At 38.5% G+C, this 23,615-nt stretch overlaps 1 protein-coding gene across 9 annotated transcripts in view; it reads right to left on the reverse strand.

Moving 5' to 3' along the window:
• The window catches only part of auts2a (activator of transcription and developmental regulator AUTS2 a), a 333,955-nt gene that overhangs the window by 17,230 nt on the left and 293,110 nt on the right, over nt 1-23,615 (reverse strand). For all 9 annotated transcript variants that reach the window (XM_042732629.1, XM_042732628.1, XM_042732632.1 and 6 more), the window contains one exon: nt 22,210-22,258. In XM_042732629.1, coding sequence (XP_042588563.1) covers nt 22,210-22,258 — 49 coding nt within the window. The remainder of the gene's footprint in view (nt 1-22,209; nt 22,259-23,615) is intronic.

Consider the following 23,615-nt stretch of genomic DNA (forward strand, 5'->3'; position numbering starts at 1 on the left):
GTCACAATTCACTCTACACTCAGCACCTTGTGCTGCGTTTGTTGCTTTTATGGATGTGTGTGAATCTGTGTGATTGTTCAGTTCAGTGGATGTGTGAGGGTTCGTCTCCCACAGATGGCTAAGGTGGTAACTGCTGCTGCCGCTGTTTAAAACTGGTCAATCTACTATAATTACTGTGATTAACACAGAGATGTTTTTCTAAGCACTTGTGACAGACACACTGCTCCCCGGGGCCCTGAGAACACACACACAATTATTACTACCCAACCCACCCTCACAAACACATTACCGTCAGCTCATTCTCACACACACCTCATTCACTCTGTCACACGTAGCTTTTCACTGCCTCTGCTCCAAGCTGGCAAGCTCCTGCTGTTGTTACTACATTTGCTATCTGTCTCCGCTGAACACTTGCTTTTTAGCTGCCTGTGAATGTTTGTGAGATATCACGTCTCAATGTATCAGATTTGAGTCTAGTTAGTCTGAACATGCCTATGATGCCCAAAAGTCTAGGCAACCATGTCACCAGGTTTTGAAACACATCCTCTGTGTCTTTCTCAAACTTTCTCTCTGATCATGGGGCCCATGGCAGATCTATATTTCAGAGTATGTTAAGGAGTACATGTGTGTGTGTAAGATAGAGGCTGGTTAGGCTCTGGCAAAAGGATAGATTTCATCCATGGTGAGGACAGTGTTGATCCCTCTGAGAACAAATCTTTATATATCCCTGAGGACTGAGATCATTTGCACACATTGAAACCAGAGAATGCTCTGACAGCAACTGGGAATGTGTTACACACAAGCACACACACACACACAACTCAGAAGGGTGTTAACACACTTGCTGCAAGTGTATCGAGTCACTCAAGGAAAAGGCATAACTCAGTCTTTTTTCATCAGTCACTATAGACCTTAGTCTGCATAAAACCCATATTTAATTTGACCCTGGATAAAAATAAAGCTGAGGGACAGAAGTACAGACCACTGACATCATTGAGGCCAGACAAGCTAATTAATTATGTTAACCAACAGCTAAATAGCTTTGTTTTGTCAACTTGGTCTGACTTCACTTAGGAATTGCTAGATTTTTTTTATGATCAAATCAATATCATGATGGATAAAATCAATTCCTGCCCTGTTGATGAACAATCTGTTTCACTTGGATAGACATCTCATTAAGTAAAATAAGTTGCAAACGGCAATTTATGTTCACTTTAAAGTTATGCTTAATGTTAATCAGTTTCACAAAACCATAGGATATGGCGCTGGGTGGGTTGGGCACACTCTACTGAAATACAGAGGGTAAAAAAGAAAGAAAGGGGGAAAAAAAGTCAATAATTAAAAACACTGTCATCAGTGTTGGTTTTGTTTTAGACACTTGAACTTAACATTAGGCTCTATGAAAAACAAGCTTTTGGAGTTAATGGAGTTAGGTTTTTGGCCGGAGAATGAGGAGATCTGTGTTTTGTCTGTCAATAGAACTGCTCGCATCTGAGGCAAGTGCATCGCATTGTATGCTTTCATCAACTTTTACAGGTGATATAACATTTATTGTTGCTATATGGGCGCTTAGTTTTTCTTGTTGTTTAAAGGTGCTGTATGTAGGATTGACACTGAGTGGTTGAACTAGGTATTGCAGTCCAATTTCAAATAACCTACTTCTCCACTCTTCAAACACGCAAAAACAGTAGTCTTTACAGACATAGTATTTGAGTAAAGAAAACCCTGTACTATTCAAATATCAGTTATTTATTTACCCTTGCATTGTGAAAAAGCAGAGCTGTCTTCTCCAGGGTGTGTCAGCCTGAATGGAGACGGTGAAGTTACGAGGTTTAACTGAGAGCTTGAGGATCCAATGGTGTTACGAACTTTCCAGAGTGAGAGCTTCTAAGGGTTGAAGGGTGTAGGGGACCAAACAACTGTTTCTTGAAGTGCCCTTCTGCGTCATCATTTTATGCCCACGCAGAGGCGGCGTCAACATGCAAATAATCTGCGCAAAGGATCATGGGAGCCCGAAGTGTCCATCAGTTGTACCCTTCGAAATCCTTCATTCCGGAGGCCCCTTTGAAGTGGCCAGTTTTGAGCACTTCGGTTTGGAACGACCCTTCAATATGGCGGCCATGATTGTTTAAATCAGCCATTTACTCTGACAAGCCTAGCACAACAAGCAAAGACTATACTTGAGTGTTCACAAAAGTATAGCTTTGTAATTTGTATTGAATGAAGGGAAATCTGTGAAATGCAGATGATTCAGCTGTTCAAAGAGCAGCTGCAGTGATAGTGAATACTGATGTTAACATGCCGGAACATAGACAAAACACCAGCAGCACAGTCAGCCTCTGAGAAGACTTACACACTCATGGAAAACAAAAAGAGAAAGAGGTGATGAGGGAGTCAAAATCCTGTCTATCAGCACTACACCTTCCTATTTTAGCTGCACGCCTTCCGTCAGCGAGCAAAACATTTAGGCTCTATTTTAATGTCTAGACCAAGGATAAGAAGATTACACTATCTATGACCTTGAAAGCACATTTTAGTTCCACCATTAGAATTAATCTGGCACATCAGAGGTCACATGCAAAAAAACAAACAAACAAAAAACACCCATATTCATCTGTCTAGACCTCTTACAGGCATTCTCTGTTAAACAAATCCTCTTGTCTCTTTCTGAAAAAACAGGTAACTAATGCTGAGGGTAAATGCAGGCAGGACTGTAAATATCTGCTGCTTTTAAAGCAGCCATGCAAGTCGGCATCCACTAAGAAACCAAACCTGAACTGTGAGTCTCCATGTGACCTTGTAGTCATCAAAGATTTTAATAGAGGACACAAGAGCATTATGTCGAACAGATGCCCACTGTAAAAAGTGAGACAGTTGCGACAAGATCCTGTTGCAGCTGCAGTGTTCAAAGTATACACACACACACACTTTCACACTAGCAGATGGTGAGCACATCATAACTGATATGTACACCCTGCTTATTCTACAAAAAGGATTACAAGACACCTGTTTACTGTCAGTAACTGAATGGAACGGAAGTCAGAGTCTTTCCATCACCATCTCCTTGTTGCTATTTCAGTGATTCATGAACTAATGAAGTCACTCTAAACTCAGTATCATAAAGGAATACACCCGCAGAGATATATTCATACACACACATACATACACCTACCCATCTAGCAGGTCCACCTGCTGCTTGTGATGGCTGTTTTGGCCTGCCATATAACTAGTGTCCGGTGCAGTGGTTGAATGACACACACAGCTTCATTCGGCCCCAGCATCAAGTGGTTTAACCCAGTGGGTTGTACCATAGTGTTTAAGGGGGCGGGGATCAGAGTGTGTGTATGTGTATGCTTTGAAGACAGCAGGGTAACAGCCATTGCTGGAAAGAGGGAAGGACCTGACACACAGTGAAGAACAGTTTGAATGACATCACCTACAGAGACTAATAACAACCCTAATAACACTGGGTGCATACACACACGAAAATAAATGTTGGCCAATACAACAGATGACAATTAGTGGTGCTTGATACAACAGGTAAGGTATATATATGGGCCTGTCCCACAACAAAAAACACATTTAAAAAACATTTAAGTATTCAAATCTTATGTTTCTTAAGATTCTTCTATTTTCTATTGAAACCCGCTTAGTATAAAATCATGATTTATTGGGTACTTTTAATTGGGAGGTGGATGTCTTTTCAAGACGCTTCCAAATCTGTCTCTGGATCTGGACCAATTCTGTAGAATGGCCCATATACACACACACACACATTATATATATATATATGCACACACAGACAGTTTTACCCATTTTTATATTAGTATATATTTAAATCTAAATATTATTGTACAGTTATAGTTATAATTACGTATAGGAATATATAGAAAGCAGACAAAAATAATATTTATTATATATTAATCAATTGTATTATAATGTAAAAAATATTAATCTTTTTATTTATTAAATGCAAAGCAATACCCTTGTTTCAGAAAATATAACACAATATATAAAAATATATATCAAATATATATTAGATGAAATGGCATATTACATATCGGTTTGCATATATTTATATTCATATACATATTTATAATTTTCTGCTTGTGACATAAATTTATTCCAATTTCCAAGTACTTATTTATATTTAAAAACATATATTTATTACTCATATATATAAATTATATGTTATAGTTAAAAAATATCACCATTAGTGGTGTGTCCCTCTTTAGCGAACTTTAATCAGTCCTGTAGTTCTCTCTCACTCAGGTTTCACAGCTGAATGTTTTTAATCCATTCAAACAGGGCAGAAATTGCACTCAATGCCTCTCTGTCTCTCTGAATGTGTGACACAGGGGACAGAGTTCTGCCCTTCACTGAGATCCCTGGAAACATAAGCCCTCCAACAGCCCACCAGAACTGGCACTTACCAGCTCACACAGCCTGTGTGTATGTAAAGCTCTCTCATTACCCAAGGCTCATGTTTCAGAAAGTTGAGGATTAGAGACACACATGCTGTTTATGTGTGTGTATGCCTAAGGGGTGTTAGGACTGAGCCACCTGGAAACTCAGCCTTCCTAGGGCATGGCCGTAAACCAATCCTTTGGCTCAACCTGTTGCCAAAGAAATCCAGAATCCAAAGCAGAGTCTCTTTCTTTCCCTCCATTCCCATGTTAGGATCTCTTTCTCCTTCCCTTCCTACTACACTTTAACAAGTTCATATTTTAAAATCATACTCAATTGGTCGTTCTTGTGTTGATCAAAGGAAAGTTGGGCTGAAGTATGTTCCTCATGTCTTCATTCATTTATTTGAAGTGCTAAGGGAAGTCAAAACAGCCAGCTGCCTCGGGAGTCTCTCAACACACACTTCAGTACGACAGAGGTTGGGAGAGTCGTTGGGCAACCCAGTACCCCCTCAGACCCTGCGAGTCCTTGGGTTGGGTTACTATCAGAACAAAGCCAGCTCTGTGCAGGGCAGCACTCTCAGAGGAGGTCGTGGCTCAGACAGACACATTGACACACATACTTGTTACGGGACGTAAGAATCATATATCATGTCTGAGGCAGAGGGGAAGCAGAGTCTCCCGTGTGTGTGAGTCTCTCGAGTGCATGTCGGTAGGCACTGGCGGTCAGAATTCAATGCATCCGTGTGTATGTTTTTGTTGTATCTAATCTAAACAGCAGCCCTCAGCAGGGTGAGTTGTTTGCTTTTCCAGTGTCCCTTAAGCCCAGGCACTGAGGTCTAGACTGAAATGTCTGGTTTAGGATGTCACTGTTTGAATAAAACGTGATGCACGGGATAAAGACTGCCATTTAAAACTGAAATCAAACAGCATCTTCTCAGAGCAATGTAATCTGGAACAAATGGTGACAATCGTGCGAATGGGACAGCTCTTCATAGAGCTTATGAAACCACGGCCCGGGTGTGGAATCTCCCATAAATGGAAGCAATGGTGATAAAATGGAACATTTCACACTTCATTAATGCTTATTTATATGAAAGCACACACTGGATTTTCCCTTCAGCAAAGAATTCTCTGGAGCAACCACAAGCTGGCCTGAACTGAGCAAGTCCTCCAGGCTGCCTGATTTTGCTATATTCTGTAGGCCTATAGTGCCACACTTAAGGCTGATTCATACTTCTGCGTTGGACCTACGCTGTAGCCTTTACGCCGTAGTCTATGTGTCAGTTTTCATTTATACTTTTGTGTTGTTGTCTGCGTCGATGTGCAGTACACGGGCATGTTGCTGGTGTAACCTGCAGTACCACTACAAAAGCCGAAGAAGAAGCAGCTCGTCGGAGAATCATTATAGCCGAGACGGCGGCAAATAAATATCAAATCATTAAATCATTATTTAAAATGACAAAAGGAGACAACAAAGGAACAGGAGAAGATATGGCATTCTTTCCATCTCCACAAGGACATGTACCACGTCAGATCAACATTGTTTGTCGCAGACAACTACTGATGTATAATGCTATGTAGTATAATAAATGAAAAGACACTTGTTCTTTGCTTTGTATTATTTTATATAAGAAGGTGTAACATCAAAATATATATTAAAGTGCACATAAACACACACAAAACTCAAGTACATACAGAGGGGGCAGACCAATCACAGTGCTTGCTGTCCGTGTAGAATTGACGCGCTCTTAGATTTTTGGAGAGGTGCACATCAGGCTATGGCGTAGGCTCGATGCAGAAGTATAAATTGGGCTTTATCAGAACCAAGGTAGGCTCGAAAAAAATATTGTGCTTGTAAAATAATCAATCACAAATATTTTCTAAAAATTAATAATATTGTATTCTTTGTGGGGAAGGCAATCTCAGCAAAAAATGTTGAAATAATATTAAAATGATTATAGCTTAAATATTATACATATTCAAAAAGTACAGGTGCGGTGTGGACTTCGCTATTCCTAATGGGACAATTATTAAAATATTATAGTTACAGTTCTCAACCTTGGTGTGAATGGGCCTTAATTTTGCTTTATTTGGCACACGCTCTAAGGGATAGTCACGGATCATGTGATTGCTCAAATGGGGAGCTAAGAGACTTCTGAACATTTCAATAGGGAATTCAGCAGAAGTGATGAAAACTGAAGCCAGAGGTGAGGAGAGGTGTTCCTAATCCTGGCCTGCAGGGCCAAAGGTGTTTATTTTTACCCCGGATAGGAATGAGTGAGTGTCAGCAGAAGAAATGCTGTGACATGGAGGGAGGGCTTGAGATAGGGGTGGGCACTATACTGGTATGAACGCATTTTGTTGTTCCATGATATGGATTTGATATACCATGGAAATTTCGCACTTGTATTGTTTTGTTCAATTTGGTACGCTTGGCAAATTTTAACACACATGATGAGTTGAGTCTGTGTGCAACACCATACTAAACAGGCATTAGTAATTAAACACATAGAGCATCGTAACAGACCAAGTTGGTAGAGCACAAATCGCCTACTCCAGTGGTTCCCAAACTAGGAATGCTCATTTTAACCGGTTAACCTTAAACCATCCGTAAGAATTTTGACTGTTTAATACAATCAGTTAAACGGTTTAAAAAGTCATTTATTTATTTGTTTTTCAGTAATTTATCAAAATATTTAAAAAGGTTTGCTGCATGGGTAAAATAATCTATGCGTATAAATTTTTTTTTTTTTTTTCTTTTTAGAAAAAAAAAAAATATGTAAGTCGCATTTTATTATTTTATTCAGAAATAGGCCTATATGCAGATGTGAAATATTTACAAACATTATAATAAACACTGTAAACATAGCTAGGCTATTTTTGTCCCCCTCACTCCACAACAAATCCTTTAAATTAACAGTATTTAGAAAAGAACAAGAATTTAAAATATAAGAAGCTATAGCTATATTTCCTACAAGCCAAACTGAATTCATTTAGGCTAAATGAAACTGAAACCAATGTTGGATCTCTCATTTGACACAAAATCAAATGTTTACATATATACAATCTATTTGAATTAATTATTTAAAAATTATTTTTTATTATGTAGCCTAATTTACTTGCATTCCAATACCAACAAAATGTTTAAAATAACATCACAGCAGTACAGTGATAATGCTTAACAGCACAGATTTTACTAGTGATATGTTTACTTTTTTCCATATGTTTGACGGACTGTATTTTATTTTGATAATGAACAGGCTGCGTTGTCAAGGTAGCAATGCTTAACTGTGTGTGCGCATGCGGCGCCGGCGCTATCACATGAATTTTTTCCTTCTAACAGTGGAAGCAACTTCTCCTTTTAGTCATAAAGATAATCGGATTTGTAAAAGATTTCCCTTTATTTGTGTACATTCACAATAAAAACAAATCTTTATGCTTTTGTAAAACAAGCCTAAAGAAAAATAGGATGTCGCTTTCTACCGTCTGGTTTCCTTTCACGCAGCACAAAAATGAACCGAAACTCTGCATACTAGGCTACTTGTTGATAATAATCCGGGCCGGTGGCTTGTTTTTATGCAGGGATATTTTTATATATTTCAAAAATACAAATTTATCAAAAATAAAAAGAAATTGGCCCCAAACAAGCCAACTGTACAGGATCACAGAACCTGGTTTTGTAATTTTGAAATTTGTGTGTGTGTGTTTGTGAGAGAGAGAGAGCTGTGTGTGTGTTTGTGAGAGAGAGAGAGTACACATTTCTGTTTTTTTATTGTTTTGTTTGTTCTTGATGGGTTGGCTGTTTTTGGTCCAATATTTTTTTATTTTTGATATGCATTTTATTTTTAAAATATATGTGTTGTGTTTGTTGCATATATATATATATATATATATATATATATATATATATATATATATATATATATATATATATATATATGTATGTATGTATGTATGTATGTATGTATGTATACATACTAGCTTTATCATGTTTTTCTCTGCTTGGAGAAGCACCTTGGGTGCGTGATGTGATATGATATGAATCCTCATGTGCTGTTGTTTGCTGCTTTTTGTGCACTTAAAATTAATTGATTTAATTAATTAATTAATCCCCGGGGAAACAAATGTTTGAAAACAAAATATTCTTGTTGGTTAACCCTTAATAATCAGTTAGCGAGCATCTGATAGGAAAAATAACCAAAATTAACATCCCTATCCCAAACTGGGGGACATGGCAAGGCTGAGGGATAGTGTACAGTCAGCAGATTATTTTGCACAAGAAACCTCTGCAGGGTTATAAAGACTACACTGTGCAATTTTCACATGGTGGGGTCACATGGTGGGGAGGGGGGGTTACAGATTTTAATGTATGGTGGGTTTCAAAACAGCTTTACAAAATGTGTCATGCTCTCCTCCAAACTGACATTAAGAACTGTATTAAAACTATTTATGAATGCCTTTCAGAATCAGTGTATTTCATATATTCCAGTTTAAGTTACATTTCTGTTTGGTTTTTTATTTTATTATTTTATACAAAAAACAGTGATCTGCTTCAAACTGACATTAAGAACTGTTTAAACTAATATGTGTCACTTAATGTTTTTTTTATTTTGAGTTGCTTTCATTTTTATGCCTTCTGAATGAAGAAGAAATGTCTCCGCTTTCTAAGATATAGCTTAAATTTTTTTTTCTAATGTTTAATCAAAAAATCTGATCACAAATTAGCCTTCCCATTACGAGATGATATTTGACTCCTTAAAGTGATTTACAGGGGGATTTTATTTTTACCTTTGTAATGGCTTTATTAAAAGTATGTCATCTTTTTTGGCAAATTTGAAAAATATATATTTATAAGCTTTTTAAAATTCTAACGAACTCCAGCACTCTGACACAAATGGCCATTTCAAATATTCATAAGAGAATCATGAAAAATTGTTTCCTCAAAAATATTAAGCAGCACAAATGTTTACAACATTGATAATAATCAGAAATTGTTACTGAGCAGCAAATCAGCATTAGAAGACTGGAGTAATGATGCTGAAAATTCAGCTTTGATCACAGAAATACAGTAACCTATATATTAAAACAGTCAAATAGATAATTTAAGTGGACAATATTTTACAACATTACAGTGTTTACTGTATTTTTAATAAATAAATGTAGCCTTGGTGAGCATAAGAGACTTTACAAAAAAAAAAAAGAGGGGGTGGGGGCCTTGAAAATATTTTTCTCTACAAAAGGGGGGCCCGGCAGAAAAAGTCTGGGAACCACTGGCTTACTCAAACACACAATATTTGATTTAATTCATACAGGCCTGCCTCATGTTGCACATTTGCACTTTTTGAGTAAAACAATGGCACAATAAAAAAAAAGACTTTTCAGATCTATGTTTAATCCCTCACTTTTTCTAGTTATATAAGGTTAAAATATTTTGCCTGTAATTTTTTTTCTCACATCGCAATATAATATTGATATCGTAAAATAGAGTTAGGAAGCATCAATTCTTTAGGGAGCAATTAATACTCTGCTTTTCCTAGATATGGACACACATTCTGCACTCAGTCTGTTCACCAGCTGTGCCTCTAAACTTGTTTTTTTATCCAACTGAGCATTTCAGTGTTTACTATTTGAGTGAGGAGCTCTCTCCCTGAGGGACCACAGGGGTGGCAGAGAAGCAGTTATCCCACCCAGAAGGTGGTCCGTCTATGCATCTATCCGTGGCTACCACCATGGGTGTCAACAAGGCATTTCTCTCTCATTCACTCTTTTTATGGGTCACAGTTCCTGACCAGCTTGACCCTATTTCAGGCTAGTGCTGAACTGTAAAAAAACAAAAAAAAACAAATTCCATCTAGTAGTTGGAGGAAAACTGCTTTACCTCCTGGAATTCATACAGCTTCTCTTTCAGTCTTACTGGCTCACAGTTGTGTCTATCTGCCTTCAAATCAGATACTTCAGCACAAAACAAGCCATTAACTGGTGTCTGGAGACTTGAATAAAGATACAGTATGTCTTGTGCTCATGATAAGAAAATCTGTAATCTGCAAAAGAGAATCTAAGAAGACGATACAAACTATGATGAACCCACAGGCAATTAAACTCTATCTCTTCAAGCACCTGGACCTTACAAGACACTGATGTTTTCCTGATGTTATAAGGTTATTCCAAGAAAGTCTGGGTTTGACAATTTAAGCCAAAGATCTAATCCTGCACTGGCTAAATACATGGGCTGGAATCAATATTTCAATGGAGTACTGAGAAAGTGATTGAGGGGATTACAGTTATCTACACAGGCACAGCCATGCAAGAAGACCTACAAACAGGACACAACGCAACGCAACATATGTGAAGTTAATACAGGGTCAGTTCCTCCAACAATTTAGACTGGCCAATTTGAGCCAGATCAGTAGGAAATGGTGATAAACACTGAAGCTTGATCTTCAACCTAAGTGACCTCTGACCCTGAGGCCAGGGGCGTGAACTTATCTAAGTTTTACACGGCCAGGAGAGTGTGTTGTCATATTTGTGCTCTCTTTATCCCATGATTACGCACCTCTCTGTCTTTTCCAGCTGAGCACTGGCCATCCAGAGGCCTAATTACTGCTTCTCTGAGGTTTTGGGTTAAAATATACTTAAGCACACACACAAACACACACAATTGGTCGAGATCTCCGCACACTAATTGTCCTGTTACCACCGAGACCTCGAACTGCCATATGCATAATTCGACAAAACAAATTGACAGACCTGGGAATAGATGAAAAACTGGGAGCTGGAGGGAAATAAAGAGAGGGGAGAAGAAACAAAATAAATGTTCATCTTATCCAAACAGAGGGAACGGGAGCTACAAGGTGATGTCATCACAGCTGTAAGGCAGGGTTTCAACCACAGGGAAACTTTTCACTTCGGCTTTCAGTTTCTGTCACTCATTCATGTCAGTCAACCATGGTAAGACCACCAGATATTTTACATACACATACTTTTCAGATTAAGCACAGACAAAGAAAACATATAAGTCCACTTCAAATTGCTAATGCATTCTGAAATTTGTTCCGAGCAGCTTATAAACACACACAAATACACTCACGTTCAAAAGTTTGGGGTCAGATCACCAGGACTGCATTTATTTAATATGAAATATAGTAACAACAGTAAAGTTTTCCATCGTAATATATTTTAAAACTAAATTTGTTACTGTGATGTGAAAACTGAATTTTCATAATCATTTTCAGAATATTTGGTGCTCAAGAAATATTTCTTATTATTGTTAATGCTGAAAAAAACTTGTTGCTTAATTTTCTGTGTTCATTTTAATTTAAAAAATACTGACCCCAAACTTTTAAATGGTAGGATATAGGGGTGTATATAAATGCATCATCATTCATTCATAATGTACAAATTAAGCTTTTAATGTGATTTAAACTTTAAAGTACCTTAAAATAGAAACAACACAAAGTTATTCAACATGGAAAGCAATAGAAATGTAGTAACTAAGTAATTTCCCCAGATAATTGTTTCATATTTTGCGCTTTGCAGGGGTGCAGGACACTAGACAGATATAGGCTATTCATGGCATCCAAAAGCATGGTCGCGATGTAACAATTTCCAGCTAACCAATTATTCCTGTAATAAACAAAGCTTTTATACCATACTTGTCATAATCAGAGCTTATAATTTGTAAATAAATAATTGCTGGATTCAAAACAGCAGTTAAAAGGCACTGTGACCGACACTGACAATACGTTTTCCCGGAGCATTCAGTGGATGTAACTAAACGGTGATGCCACAACGAGCATCATTCACAAGTTTCTGCATTTATTAGAATGAATACATTATTATTTATGGGGCTTAAAAACAAGATGCAAACAATCAAAATATTATACCTGGTGGGGGGTGCCCAGTGTAAACATGAAACATATGCCATTACCTATATTGTACTGTGTTACAGTTATGGAGGCCCTTCATAATGCAGAAGTCAACTGCCTGCTCTGCCAATAGTTAGCAACAAATCTAAAGTATGCAGTGTTTCATAAATTACTGTTTTACTAAATTCTTCTGAGGTGAAATTCAGTGCAGTCCCGTATCGTGATACGAATGATATCGTGACTTTGCTGGTGATACACTGCTCTACAGGGCACGTGCATACCACTATGTAGTCGTTTGAATGAACTTGGCAAAGGGAGCAACGTAATTTCCTCATTATCTTCAGCTGGGATGTTCTTTGACAACGCAGCATGGTTTCCGTCGGCTGATGTCACTGTTTAACTGGCATATTTATGTCTTTTTATTGTTGTTAGTTTAACTGTTGCAAATAAACATACATTTTATATTTTTTTAAGTTTTTAAAATATGCTATATAATATATGAAAACTAATTTATATAAAACTTTTTAAAATATAAAATGTATTTTTTTTATATTTTTTTGTGCTGCATTGTCACGGGAACATCCCAGCTGAAGATAATGAGGAAATTATGTCGCTCCCTTTGCCAAGTGCATTCCAAACGACTACATAATGGCATGCATGTGCCCTGCTCACTCCAAAGTCCCCACTCCAAGGGCTCTGCCCTTCAAAGGCATAGGGATGATCACTTCCATTTGGAATTTGCCCTGTGAACTGTACGGTACAAATGTGTACTGTAACACCCCTAGTGAGACGATATTTAAATACATACCTGCAAACTTACAAAAGGTCAAAAAGGTGACATATGTAGGGGGGTCATATCCACCCATTAGGGCTGGGCAATTTTGCAAAATTATAATCTCGATTTTTCCAGAATGTTTGACCGATTCTCGATTTTTCACGATTTTTAACTAGTCAACAAAATGTAACTACAATATGATTCAAGTTACTTTTCCTTTATTAACCCTCTAGTTAAAGAAAATTCTGTTCCAAATGCAGCACACATGAAGTTGTCAACATTAGGCCTGTCGCGATAATTAAATAACCGTCGAATCGTGATTATTTGATCTAACCGATTATTGTGCTTTTTATACAGCACAAGGGGAAGTCATACACCAAAAGAAACAGAAGAGCACCAGTTTTTTTATGCACTGTATAGCCTATATCATCTGAAGCCATTCCATATCTTAATGTGAGAGACAGAATTACATTTATATTGTTAAATTTAAGTTTACAGAAACTCTGCTGCAGCTGTCAGTTATTCTCCGCTCAGCATTCAAACAGCACGTCATGTTCAGTTATAACAGTCAGCACGGTAAAACTCTGTCTCCAAGATGATATATTCCCATTATAATACTTTCATTTAGCTTGATGGCTTCCAGACTCCCTGTGTTTAGGGTAGCATGTCGGATATAGTAGTGTTTACACAATGTCTCCCTGGCCTCTCTTTCTTCCTTTCTCTCTGCACCCTCCTCTAGTCACCAAGATAGATGAATTTACTTTAGTCCTTCAACCTCTGGGGTTTGCGAACAACCTCGGAATGACCTCTTTGAGAGAGAGGGACAGATTGAGAGAGAGTGTATGGCTGTGGCTGTGTTATGACTACAGGCGGGACGGACCGAGATGATGGATAGCGTTAAACGAGTGTCTGACTTCCAATTTATCACCAGTTACACGGCATCTCCACCTCTTCTCCCAGCACCGTTAGTGTGCGGCTCTAGTTAAAGCTGTGTTTTAAAACACACTCTCGTTCCCCGTTGCAGGAAAACCACTTATAGCAAGCCTACTGGAAAAATAATAATCGTATGGTTATACAACTATGCTTACTCCTACATGTGAACAACCACACACACACACACACACACTTATGCATCACTGGGCAGGCTGTGGAGTGGGTGGCGCTATTGTTTGCTGCCCATGGGGAGTAAATCAGGATGTCGCCCATGGTGTGTTAACCTCTGTGTGTTTGTGTGTCTGGGGATGAGACATCGCTGCAGACTACAAACACAATGTGCTGTGAATTTAGGGCCCTATGAAATCTGTTTTTTTTTCTTTTTCTCGACTCCTTTTTAATGGTTAATTTAAATTGTATTAATCAAAAAGCATGTCTAATTAATTAAAATCATAAAACTTATACATTTTCACATCAATTTATTAAAAGTTTAACAAAAATTATGTTTAGGGCCCTATGAAATGTTTTATTTTTTCTTCACCATATGTTTTATTTTTACTTAATTCTGTGTTTTATCATGTCTAATTATTTAAATGCATAAAAACATTTTTTCTTGAAACATTTTTTTCTTAAAATAGCCTTATGAATTTTTTTTCCCCCCTCAGAAATTCTGTTGTGTATTTACATTTTTCTGGTTATCAGATGAAGGCATAAAACATTAATTTAATTTATCTTTTAATTATTGAAAATGAATCAAACATTATTTTGCAAATACGTGTCTTCAAATTAAACCGGACTTTTATTTTGATGGGTTGCCGTGAATACCATTACCGTTCTGTGTATGTGATATGAGGCTAGTTTTACTTAAATCAAACGGTCAAATGCTCATGAAGTGACTCTCAGAGCTGTTTTTATGACTGGATTCCGTGATTCCGTCCGCGTATTCCACATCGCGGAAATCATAGGGCCCTATGAATTACAGCCCATGTCTCATCACATACACCCTCACAGAGCCATAAATTACGGCCTGTCTCTATAAAAACTATAAAGACATGACCAGTATGAGGAAGGCTAGCTGAGCTGACTGAGAACAAATAATCAGTTACCTCCCCCAAAACAGACAGACTGACAGATGTTCTTCATTGATCCTCAAAGGAGCAAGAAAGAAAACAGGAAACTTTGACTTCATCAGCCATTCATTTCAATTGGTAACTCAACATAAAACAAAACAACTCAAGCAGACAACCTGAGAGATTGTGTATATTATTGACTAAAGATGAAATGTCAAAGCAATAAGCCATGAGAATGGCCTTTACCAGACTAGCAGTGTAAACAGATTTGTAAATTGCAATGCTTAGGTTTGTTACACTGTGACAAGATGCCCATTTCCAGATCTAGATTTGGGTGTTAGATTAACTTTATGCTGTTGCCAAGCAATAAAATGACCCAAGATCATTACATCATTTTCCAAATTAATAAAATTGTGCATAAATAACGTGTATGGATTTTCTTGTGTGGATCATACCCTTTTTATCACCCTGTTTGCAAACGGCTTCAAATGTGCCTCATTCAGTTAGATTTCAGAGCCACATACATCTGTTTTATCCACCCTATTTCCAATGTAAGAGCAGATGCAGACATTTTTAAATTGAATGTGCAAGGCTTCCTGTGTCAACTGTAGGGTTAGGTATCATTTGAATTTGATCAAATCCGATTCCGATTCTTTTCGATTCCCAGTTTCGATTCCAATGTGATTAAATAATGATATCAAACATTTATCAAGTGTCTCTGTTTTGCAAACCATTTATTGGAGCTGAATACCATGAACAAAAATCAAAAGGCTACATAAAAACTGGACTCTTTAAGAGCTGTTTATATGCAAAATAGAACTGAATGATTCTAGATAAATTATCCCCCCCACCTTTTTCTTTCCCCAATGGAAGTTGTGGTTCTTTCATGATTTTGAAGAAAAAACATTAAACAAAATCAAATGTAATTTATGAAGAAATGATTCAATGACTCTCTCAAGATGTACTTGTTTCATTACTGGATGAATCAGTGTTCTTGAACGAATCTCTTGTACATGTTTAGCTATCACAGATATTATACTTTAATATCTGTGATACTTTTTTTGGCATCTGATCGCAAATGTAGCTAAACTTTGGAGCACTTAGATTAGTCAGCAATGTCCTGGCAGATCGCTAGGTCCGGTCCTCACAGATGAAGAAAAAAAAGGCGCATAGGAATCAACAGGCGGAATAGAAATTTTAATTAGAGATGCGCCGATTGATTGGCCGAGGATCAGATTCGGATGATTTTTATTCATGATTGCCCCGGATCTGTGACTGGCCGATCAGTCTCACTTCGTTCTGATTTCGAGCCAATCCGTTTTGTTACCAGCGGCACAGGCAATAACGTCACGTCAACTGCGCATTCTTGCTCTCTTCTCTCCGACGACCCCTTCTCTCTCACACACATCTCATTCGCTCCAGTTAAATGGTGCTTGTATTGCGCATTATTTTAGTAATTCCCGCAGGTTTTGTGCTTACACCAAAAGCGTGCACACCACCATTGATCTATATTAGTGAAGCGCACAAGCCGCACTCCGTCTCAAACAGCTTGTGAGCCACAAATACCAAAATGAGTGGATAACTGCATAAAACATTCGAATATATACAAAATTATGTCAAAATGCCCGTCTTGGCGAGTATCCTGTTAAACACAGTCAGTTTTGGAATGTTAATTACTTGAGAAAGAGAAGGTATTTTATGTATATTGGGTCTGTGGATAAACTCTTAAAGGGACCGCAGTCCAATATTCCTGCTGCTGTCTGTCATGTTAATCAAAGAACAAAAGACAAAGAAAATCATTTTCCGATCTTGTCCGAATACATTTTATAACTGTAATGCTAAGCATTAATTTGTATTTAATTCTTACAACGAAGACTACAGAAATTACCTTTGATAAAAATTGACATTTGATTACTTTAATTTCTGTAGTATTTCTTACCCGAATAAAAACTTACTTAACCTAAGTTTCATAGCTCTCTTTATTCTATTGCATTTGTTTGTGCTTTCGTTTGCAATTTTTTTATTTGTTCTTATTTTAACACTGACTTTTTACTTGTTTTTTATGAAACTTTGTGTTGAAGAAAAGTAGATTTTTGCTTGTATATGCTGTAAATTATATCTCTTAAGGAAAAAAAATCGGAATCTGCAAAAATTGGTATCGCCAGATCAAACGAACAAAAAATCAGTAATCGGAATTGGCCAAGAAAATTGCAATTACTGCATCTCTAATTTTAATTTGACAACAAGTATCCAATTCCTGACCTTAAAGGAGCTATGTGGAGGTTTTTAGATAGAGTTTTCATTTGTACATGTATGAGCCAACCATGATGTAAAAAAAAGAATGACACCTCGACTGTCCACCACGGTTGCCTCTATCAGCCTGTAGGCTCAATTGTGTGTGGAGTCGGGCCCGAATTGGTGCGAAAATTCACAAAATGTGACGTCATGCGCGTTCTCGTCTACTTGGGCTTACAACCGTATGGCACGCCAGCCAGTAAGCAGCGGCAATAGTGTTTTCAGATGGACTCTGTAGATGGAAAGAAGCGACCAGCCTCCGGCAGCACAATTCAGACACCGACGGACACTCCTCGTAAGTACGTAAAAAAACGTATCTAGTGTGGCAAAAAGAGAGAGCGTGCGCACTGAGAACGAGCATGAGACTGGCTGCAGTTCCTCTAACGGCCACTGGTGTCAGTAACGGTTAGAAATTTCAGAACCTACGCAATGCTCCTTTAAGTATACGATTCTGGAATCGGAATCGATTTTCGATTCCCAACCCTAGTCAACTGCTACCAATTATTTTAGATGTACAAATACAGACTCATTATGATGTCTGTTGTTGCAAACTGGTATTTGTTATGCTATTTCAGTTTAATATTGTACACAAAGACATTGGTTTGTAGTGCAAATAGTTTTACAGTGTACTGCACTTTGTTATTCTTCTAGTAATTTATCTATATAAACAGGCAGTCTTATCTATTTACAGGAAACAGCTTATTTCCATGTTGCAAAATAAGGTGGAAAACATGCATGAAATTCAAAAAAAAAAAAAAAAGCCTTTCAAGCCAGTGTCAAGCACAAAAAATCTGGTATGCAAACATTCAAACAAACACACACACACTCCTGAAGCATCAGACATTTGTGAGACTACAGCACTCAGCGAGCGCTCCACTATCTCAAGAGCTCTCCACATCCATCCATCCAGCTCTTCACAACCCTCATCTGCCTCAGACTTCATCTCACTGCCTCTCCTTTCCCTCTCTTCATCCTCTCTCCCCCTCTTTTTCAATCTCTCGACAATGTCATCGTCAGTGAAATTACATCTTCTACACAGGGCCTCACCCAAGTCCTGCTCTACTCCACTGCCTGCCTTTCTGCTTGTGTGTCTGAGCTGTATATACAGTGCTCATTCATTCAATATTGTACAAGACATCTGATCAGCTTCAGTGATTTTTATATATAAGCAACCAAGCTATGTACTAAACATAAATAAATATTACATTGTGCATTAGATGTGCACCACAGCAGACATTGTGTGACTGGTGGCAGTAGCTAGATTTTATTCAATGCATGACCAGGCATAAATAAAACACAGTACTCACAAAATGGCTACTTTCTGTCTTATGAATGATGCTAGAAATGAAAACAAATTCCATTACTGGGAATTATTGCCAAACAAATCAAAAACAATCTGTTTAGTGGTCTGGGCCAATGTTGAGGCACTCCTAAGTGGGACACTGACAGCATACTGAGAGAAAGAGACAGAGATAGAGAGAGAAATGGAGAGAGAGAGAGAGAGAGAGAGAGAGAGAGAGAGAGAATGAGGTATCTGGAGTGGAGTCTGTAGTGACAGCTCTGTCTTATCATCCAAGTCCAAATGTGGCCAATACAATGTCAGACTCAATTTATACTCTGCAATAAACAAGATATCAGACATTTACAGTGAAAAATAGTTTAATTCATGACAATAATTAATGTTCCCTCTAATTGTTTTTGCAGAATAAAATCAATTTGCATTGGACAGACCCTCCAGAGACATCTTGAAGAACTTTTTTGTCAATATAACTTATTAGTAGATATCTCAAGTTCATAACAACACCAAACTGGAAGCCAACAGAAGCCATGCATTGTAAGTATTTTTTTTGACATTTTCTCAAGAACCTGAGATAATGGCAGAATTTTTTTTTAAGGTGTCCTTGTTACACATGCTACATGTGCCTACTATTATAATAACAATAAATGATGCATAATTACATGCAAGTAACAATAAGCCAAACCCTAATCCTAACTCTAACCATATAGTAAGTACATGTTAATTGATATTACTTAGTACTTAAATGTATAAATACACTGGAACAAGGACACCTTAAAATAAAGTGTAACCAAAATAATGAAATTATGGTCTGCTTTGTGTTTGTAAACAGTTTGGTCTCACATTGAATAACATGGACGGAACAACATAATTGAAAAACACCTCTTATCAACAAACAGATATACAAAGATAGTGCTACAGAGTCTCAGAATCCCTGATGAAACATAGTTGGTTACATATCACAGTAGTTAACTGGTCACAGTTCTTGTTGTCCTCACTCTTACTCGCTTCAAAATTGAGCAAAAGGCTTCTTAGACGCACAAGATGCGGGCGATGAATAAACTAATTGAGGCAGGCTGGTTGGCAGCCACCTGCAGGCTATGTGAGAGAGACAGTAATTAAGTCGAACATTTAATGATTCTGCTTAATAGGAGTGAGAGAAAAAAGAAAACAAGCAACAATTACACTAAACATCAGGAGGGAGAGAAGAAGAGAAGGAAATAGGAGAGGCGAAGAGGTCTAATTTGGTAAAGAACATGTGAAGTGGGCATCTATGTAAATCTTACGGAACAGGTTGTCACTTACAGGAAAGTTCCTGTTTGTCATACATTTTACCATCCATAAAGCAAGATCAACTCTAAGATACCTAGATGTTAGTGCATTTTAAGTGAATATTTGGATTTTGACTCATTTCCTGATCCTTTGGAAATTGTTTAAGTTCATGTTCTTTTTAACCTTAAAATGTATTGCGTTATGTGACAAAACTGACAATGACATCTGTTTATCCCTTCTTCTCTTCCCTCTCCAGTGCTCAAAATGGCCTACAGTCCACTAAATGATCTAAGATCAGTTTTGCTCTGCTCTTTTGGAGTTTGATCTATATTTTCCCCTCAGAGGTGACTCTTCCCTCTCATCTCGCTGTTGAATGTAAGGCATTTTGTGAGCGTCAACCACCTGAGCGTGAAAAACACAGCAGCGAGCCTCTAGTTCTAGGCTCCAGGCAAATATTGACAGCTTTTCTGGTGCCTGTCTGTCAGCTCTTCAGTTCTACGTTCCCTTTCTTCTTTTGTTCGTAAGGGTTAAGAGTCTGAGCGACTGGTAATCCTCTGCAACAGAGAGCAGTGTCCTGTGTACACTCGCTGTCTTTCATCTTCCTAAAACCCTCCAATAAAAATACCACAGCGCCTAAGTTCATTTGCACCTGTGCTTTGGAGGACGATACTCTTTTCTCCATCCCTTCTGCCAATGGAAAATTTGCATATGGCAAGGCGAGAAGGGGACAAGGGGAACGTGAAGGAGAGAGGGAAACGAGAAAGAAAAGACACATTTAAATGGAAATAGAGTCTGAAGGGAGACGAAGTGGCCTGGCAGTCAGTGAGAAGAGAAAGCATATTTGTGTACTGTTTTCCAAGCGCCAGCTTTTCAGAAGCAGAGGAGGCGGGCATGTGTTAGTTTAAGCTGCACAAAGGGAGTTTTAATCCTTTCAGAGGGGTCGTAATGGCCACGGTGAGGTGTCTCCAGGAGGGAAAGCCTTTCCGAAAAAAGGTTGCCATTCAGCGCCCCTCTGAACCTCACAAATCAAACCTCGAAAGGCCTTCAAAGAGCAGAATGTGGGAAATGTGTTTGGGGTCCCGAGGGAGTGAAGCAAGGGGGAAAAGGAGGAACAAGGGGCTTGTCGGCATCAATCAGTCGCTTTCTCTCACCTCCTCCCCGGGGTCAGATCTCTTTCCAGCCTCCGTCACCCCCCTCCCCACCCCACCCATCACGCTCTCCATCCTGGTAACGCACCATTACAGAGGAATGTGGATTCACAAGGCTGGGCTCCATTATGTTGGCCTGCCCGGGGTTTGTAAAATGGGGGAGCTCAAATTCCAAAGGCTTTAAGAGCAAATTAGCGGTGTGCTGATGGGCTCCTGCTGTCTAAAGACACTGAGATTTTAAAAGCAACTCAACTGACTCCCCGGATCCTTTGACTCACGCGTTCGTACTGCAGACTCCACACAAACCAACTTCCTACGCGCATGGCGGGACGTTTACATGCACACAAAGAACAGACGGTGCGCGCATCGCAGCTCCTCACTGTATAAACACAAAGCGTGCTTTTAAAATAGACACGGCAAACAATATCACACTCGCGGAGTATCAAACCAGCAGGGTAGAATTGCTTCTTCCACTACCGTCTGTGCCGCAGATCCAGCACCTTTATTTAGCATTTCACAACTAATCAATTTCCATAACAGAAGCAAGACGCCGCTGCACATGGGACCCAGTGTGTGGCGTTTACACATGCTGTGCGCCTGAAATGGATTTTCTCATTCATCACTCAGCAGCACATTGGGATCTGTTTAACAGAGTGGCTCAGATGGATTTCTCCCAGCCCATACGCTGTGAGAAAGCACGGATACGACACACTGTGCCTGTCAATGGAATCGTAGTCAGCCTTGAGGAAATGCATTATTTCCCATGCCACCCCGGAAAGCAAAACACATTAAGCGTAATCTGAATGCAGTATTGTTAAATAAGGTTGTCTGGAATAATGTGACGGATTCCAGTTTATGACTTGTGAAGCATCAAAGATTGCATGCTTCACAGTTACTTGCATAATATTATATAGACCAGGGTTATTCTTACATACGGTGATGATAATTTTCATTTCTAGATCAATTAGTAACAGTAAAATACCGCTTTTAAAATATCATTTCACAGAAAAGAACAACCATAACCATTTAGAGTATGTGCCTCTATAGAAACAGTAAAATCCATCAACCATTACACAACTGTGATTTGCAACAGAGCAATAAAAAAACATACAAGCAGAATGGAATAAAGAAAGTCCACCACATACCTTTAACTGCAGCTGTGCTGAAGAGTTTCTCTGAGCTGGCATCTGAGCCCTGAGAGAGAACGAGAAAGAGAGAGTCAGTACATCTGTTTCAGAACCAAGCAGGTGGGCTTCATCATCAAAGGTAGCGCAGCACTAATGAGGGCAAAAATTCAGAAACTTCCCAGAGCGGCCACTGGATGGCACTGTGGCTCCATGCGCCAAACGACGCGCTGCACTTGAGACCGGATTGAACGCATTAACATTGCTATGTTATTGTGCAAACATCCAGCGTTGCAATTTACACAGCATTTAGGTAATGAAAGCCTATTTAAGTGACAATGTGGTGTCAAAGGGGCATCGGCTAATTCAATTGGCTAAACAGCAACAAAGATAGACCCATTACAGTCCATCCATTAGCGTCTAACCTGACTCTCCACTCAGTCATTCGAGAGAAAAAATAATACACGAGCTATGTGCACTTTTTAAACAATTTTACAATAATTAACCAACACACTAACAAACTGAAGAGCTTTTGCGTGGATGCAGACTTACAATGGGACATTTTTGTCTTTTGTTGGATACATAACTATGAATATATTATCAGAAAAACAGCTCATTGGAAAGCAATTATTCTGACAGGTTTTGCAACACTGTATCCATATCCAGCTCGAGGCAAAAACGACACTGACAAGGTGCGACAACCCTCTCAAATATTTGCCCATTTTAAATACATTTCTTAGCTTAAATTAGCTACATAAAAAAACGTTCACGCCATTTTCACAGCAGAAGACGTGAATAATAATGATAATAATAATAATGTGATATGCATTCATTACCACATGACGTCAAGAGACATCGCTTCCACACAAAGATGCGTTCGCGCGACCGCTTTATTCAAAATAACATCTGGCAACATTAACTGCAGAGATTTCAACTACAATTATCCACAACCAGAGACAAGAAAACAGCGCTCCAGATCCTCCAGCCATCGAGTAATCCACCGAATATGCATTTATTTCCCCTAAATCATCGAATGACATTGTGGTAATCGAAATATGAACTAAAAAAATGTTTTTTTGAGGGATATGAAGGTGCGGTGTACCTTTAGATGTGGCGAGGTTGGCACGTACGAAAAGAAGAAGTCAAGAAATCACTTTCAGGAGGTTTAGTAAATACGCCGTTTCACATTCTGCTTGTCAAACAATGTAATCCACAAACAGTCGGCGAATTCCTCTCGCTCCTTTTGAGCGATTGACAGGCAGCCATGCAAAATAAGAAGCCTTTCCCAGGGAAGAAGAGAAAGCAGAAAAACATCCAGAGCTCAAAGCGAGAGAGGCTCTCGGAAAAAGTGTCTGGTCCCCAAGAGCGCAGAGAAGTGGAGAAATCCTTCAGTTCGTCCTCTTCTTCGCGCGACTTGACCGTTTGAA

This window comes from Cyprinus carpio, chromosome B10, assembly GCF_018340385.1.
Source record: "Cyprinus carpio isolate SPL01 chromosome B10, ASM1834038v1, whole genome shotgun sequence".
In the NCBI taxonomy this organism is placed as follows: Eukaryota; Metazoa; Chordata; class Actinopteri; order Cypriniformes; family Cyprinidae; genus Cyprinus; species Cyprinus carpio.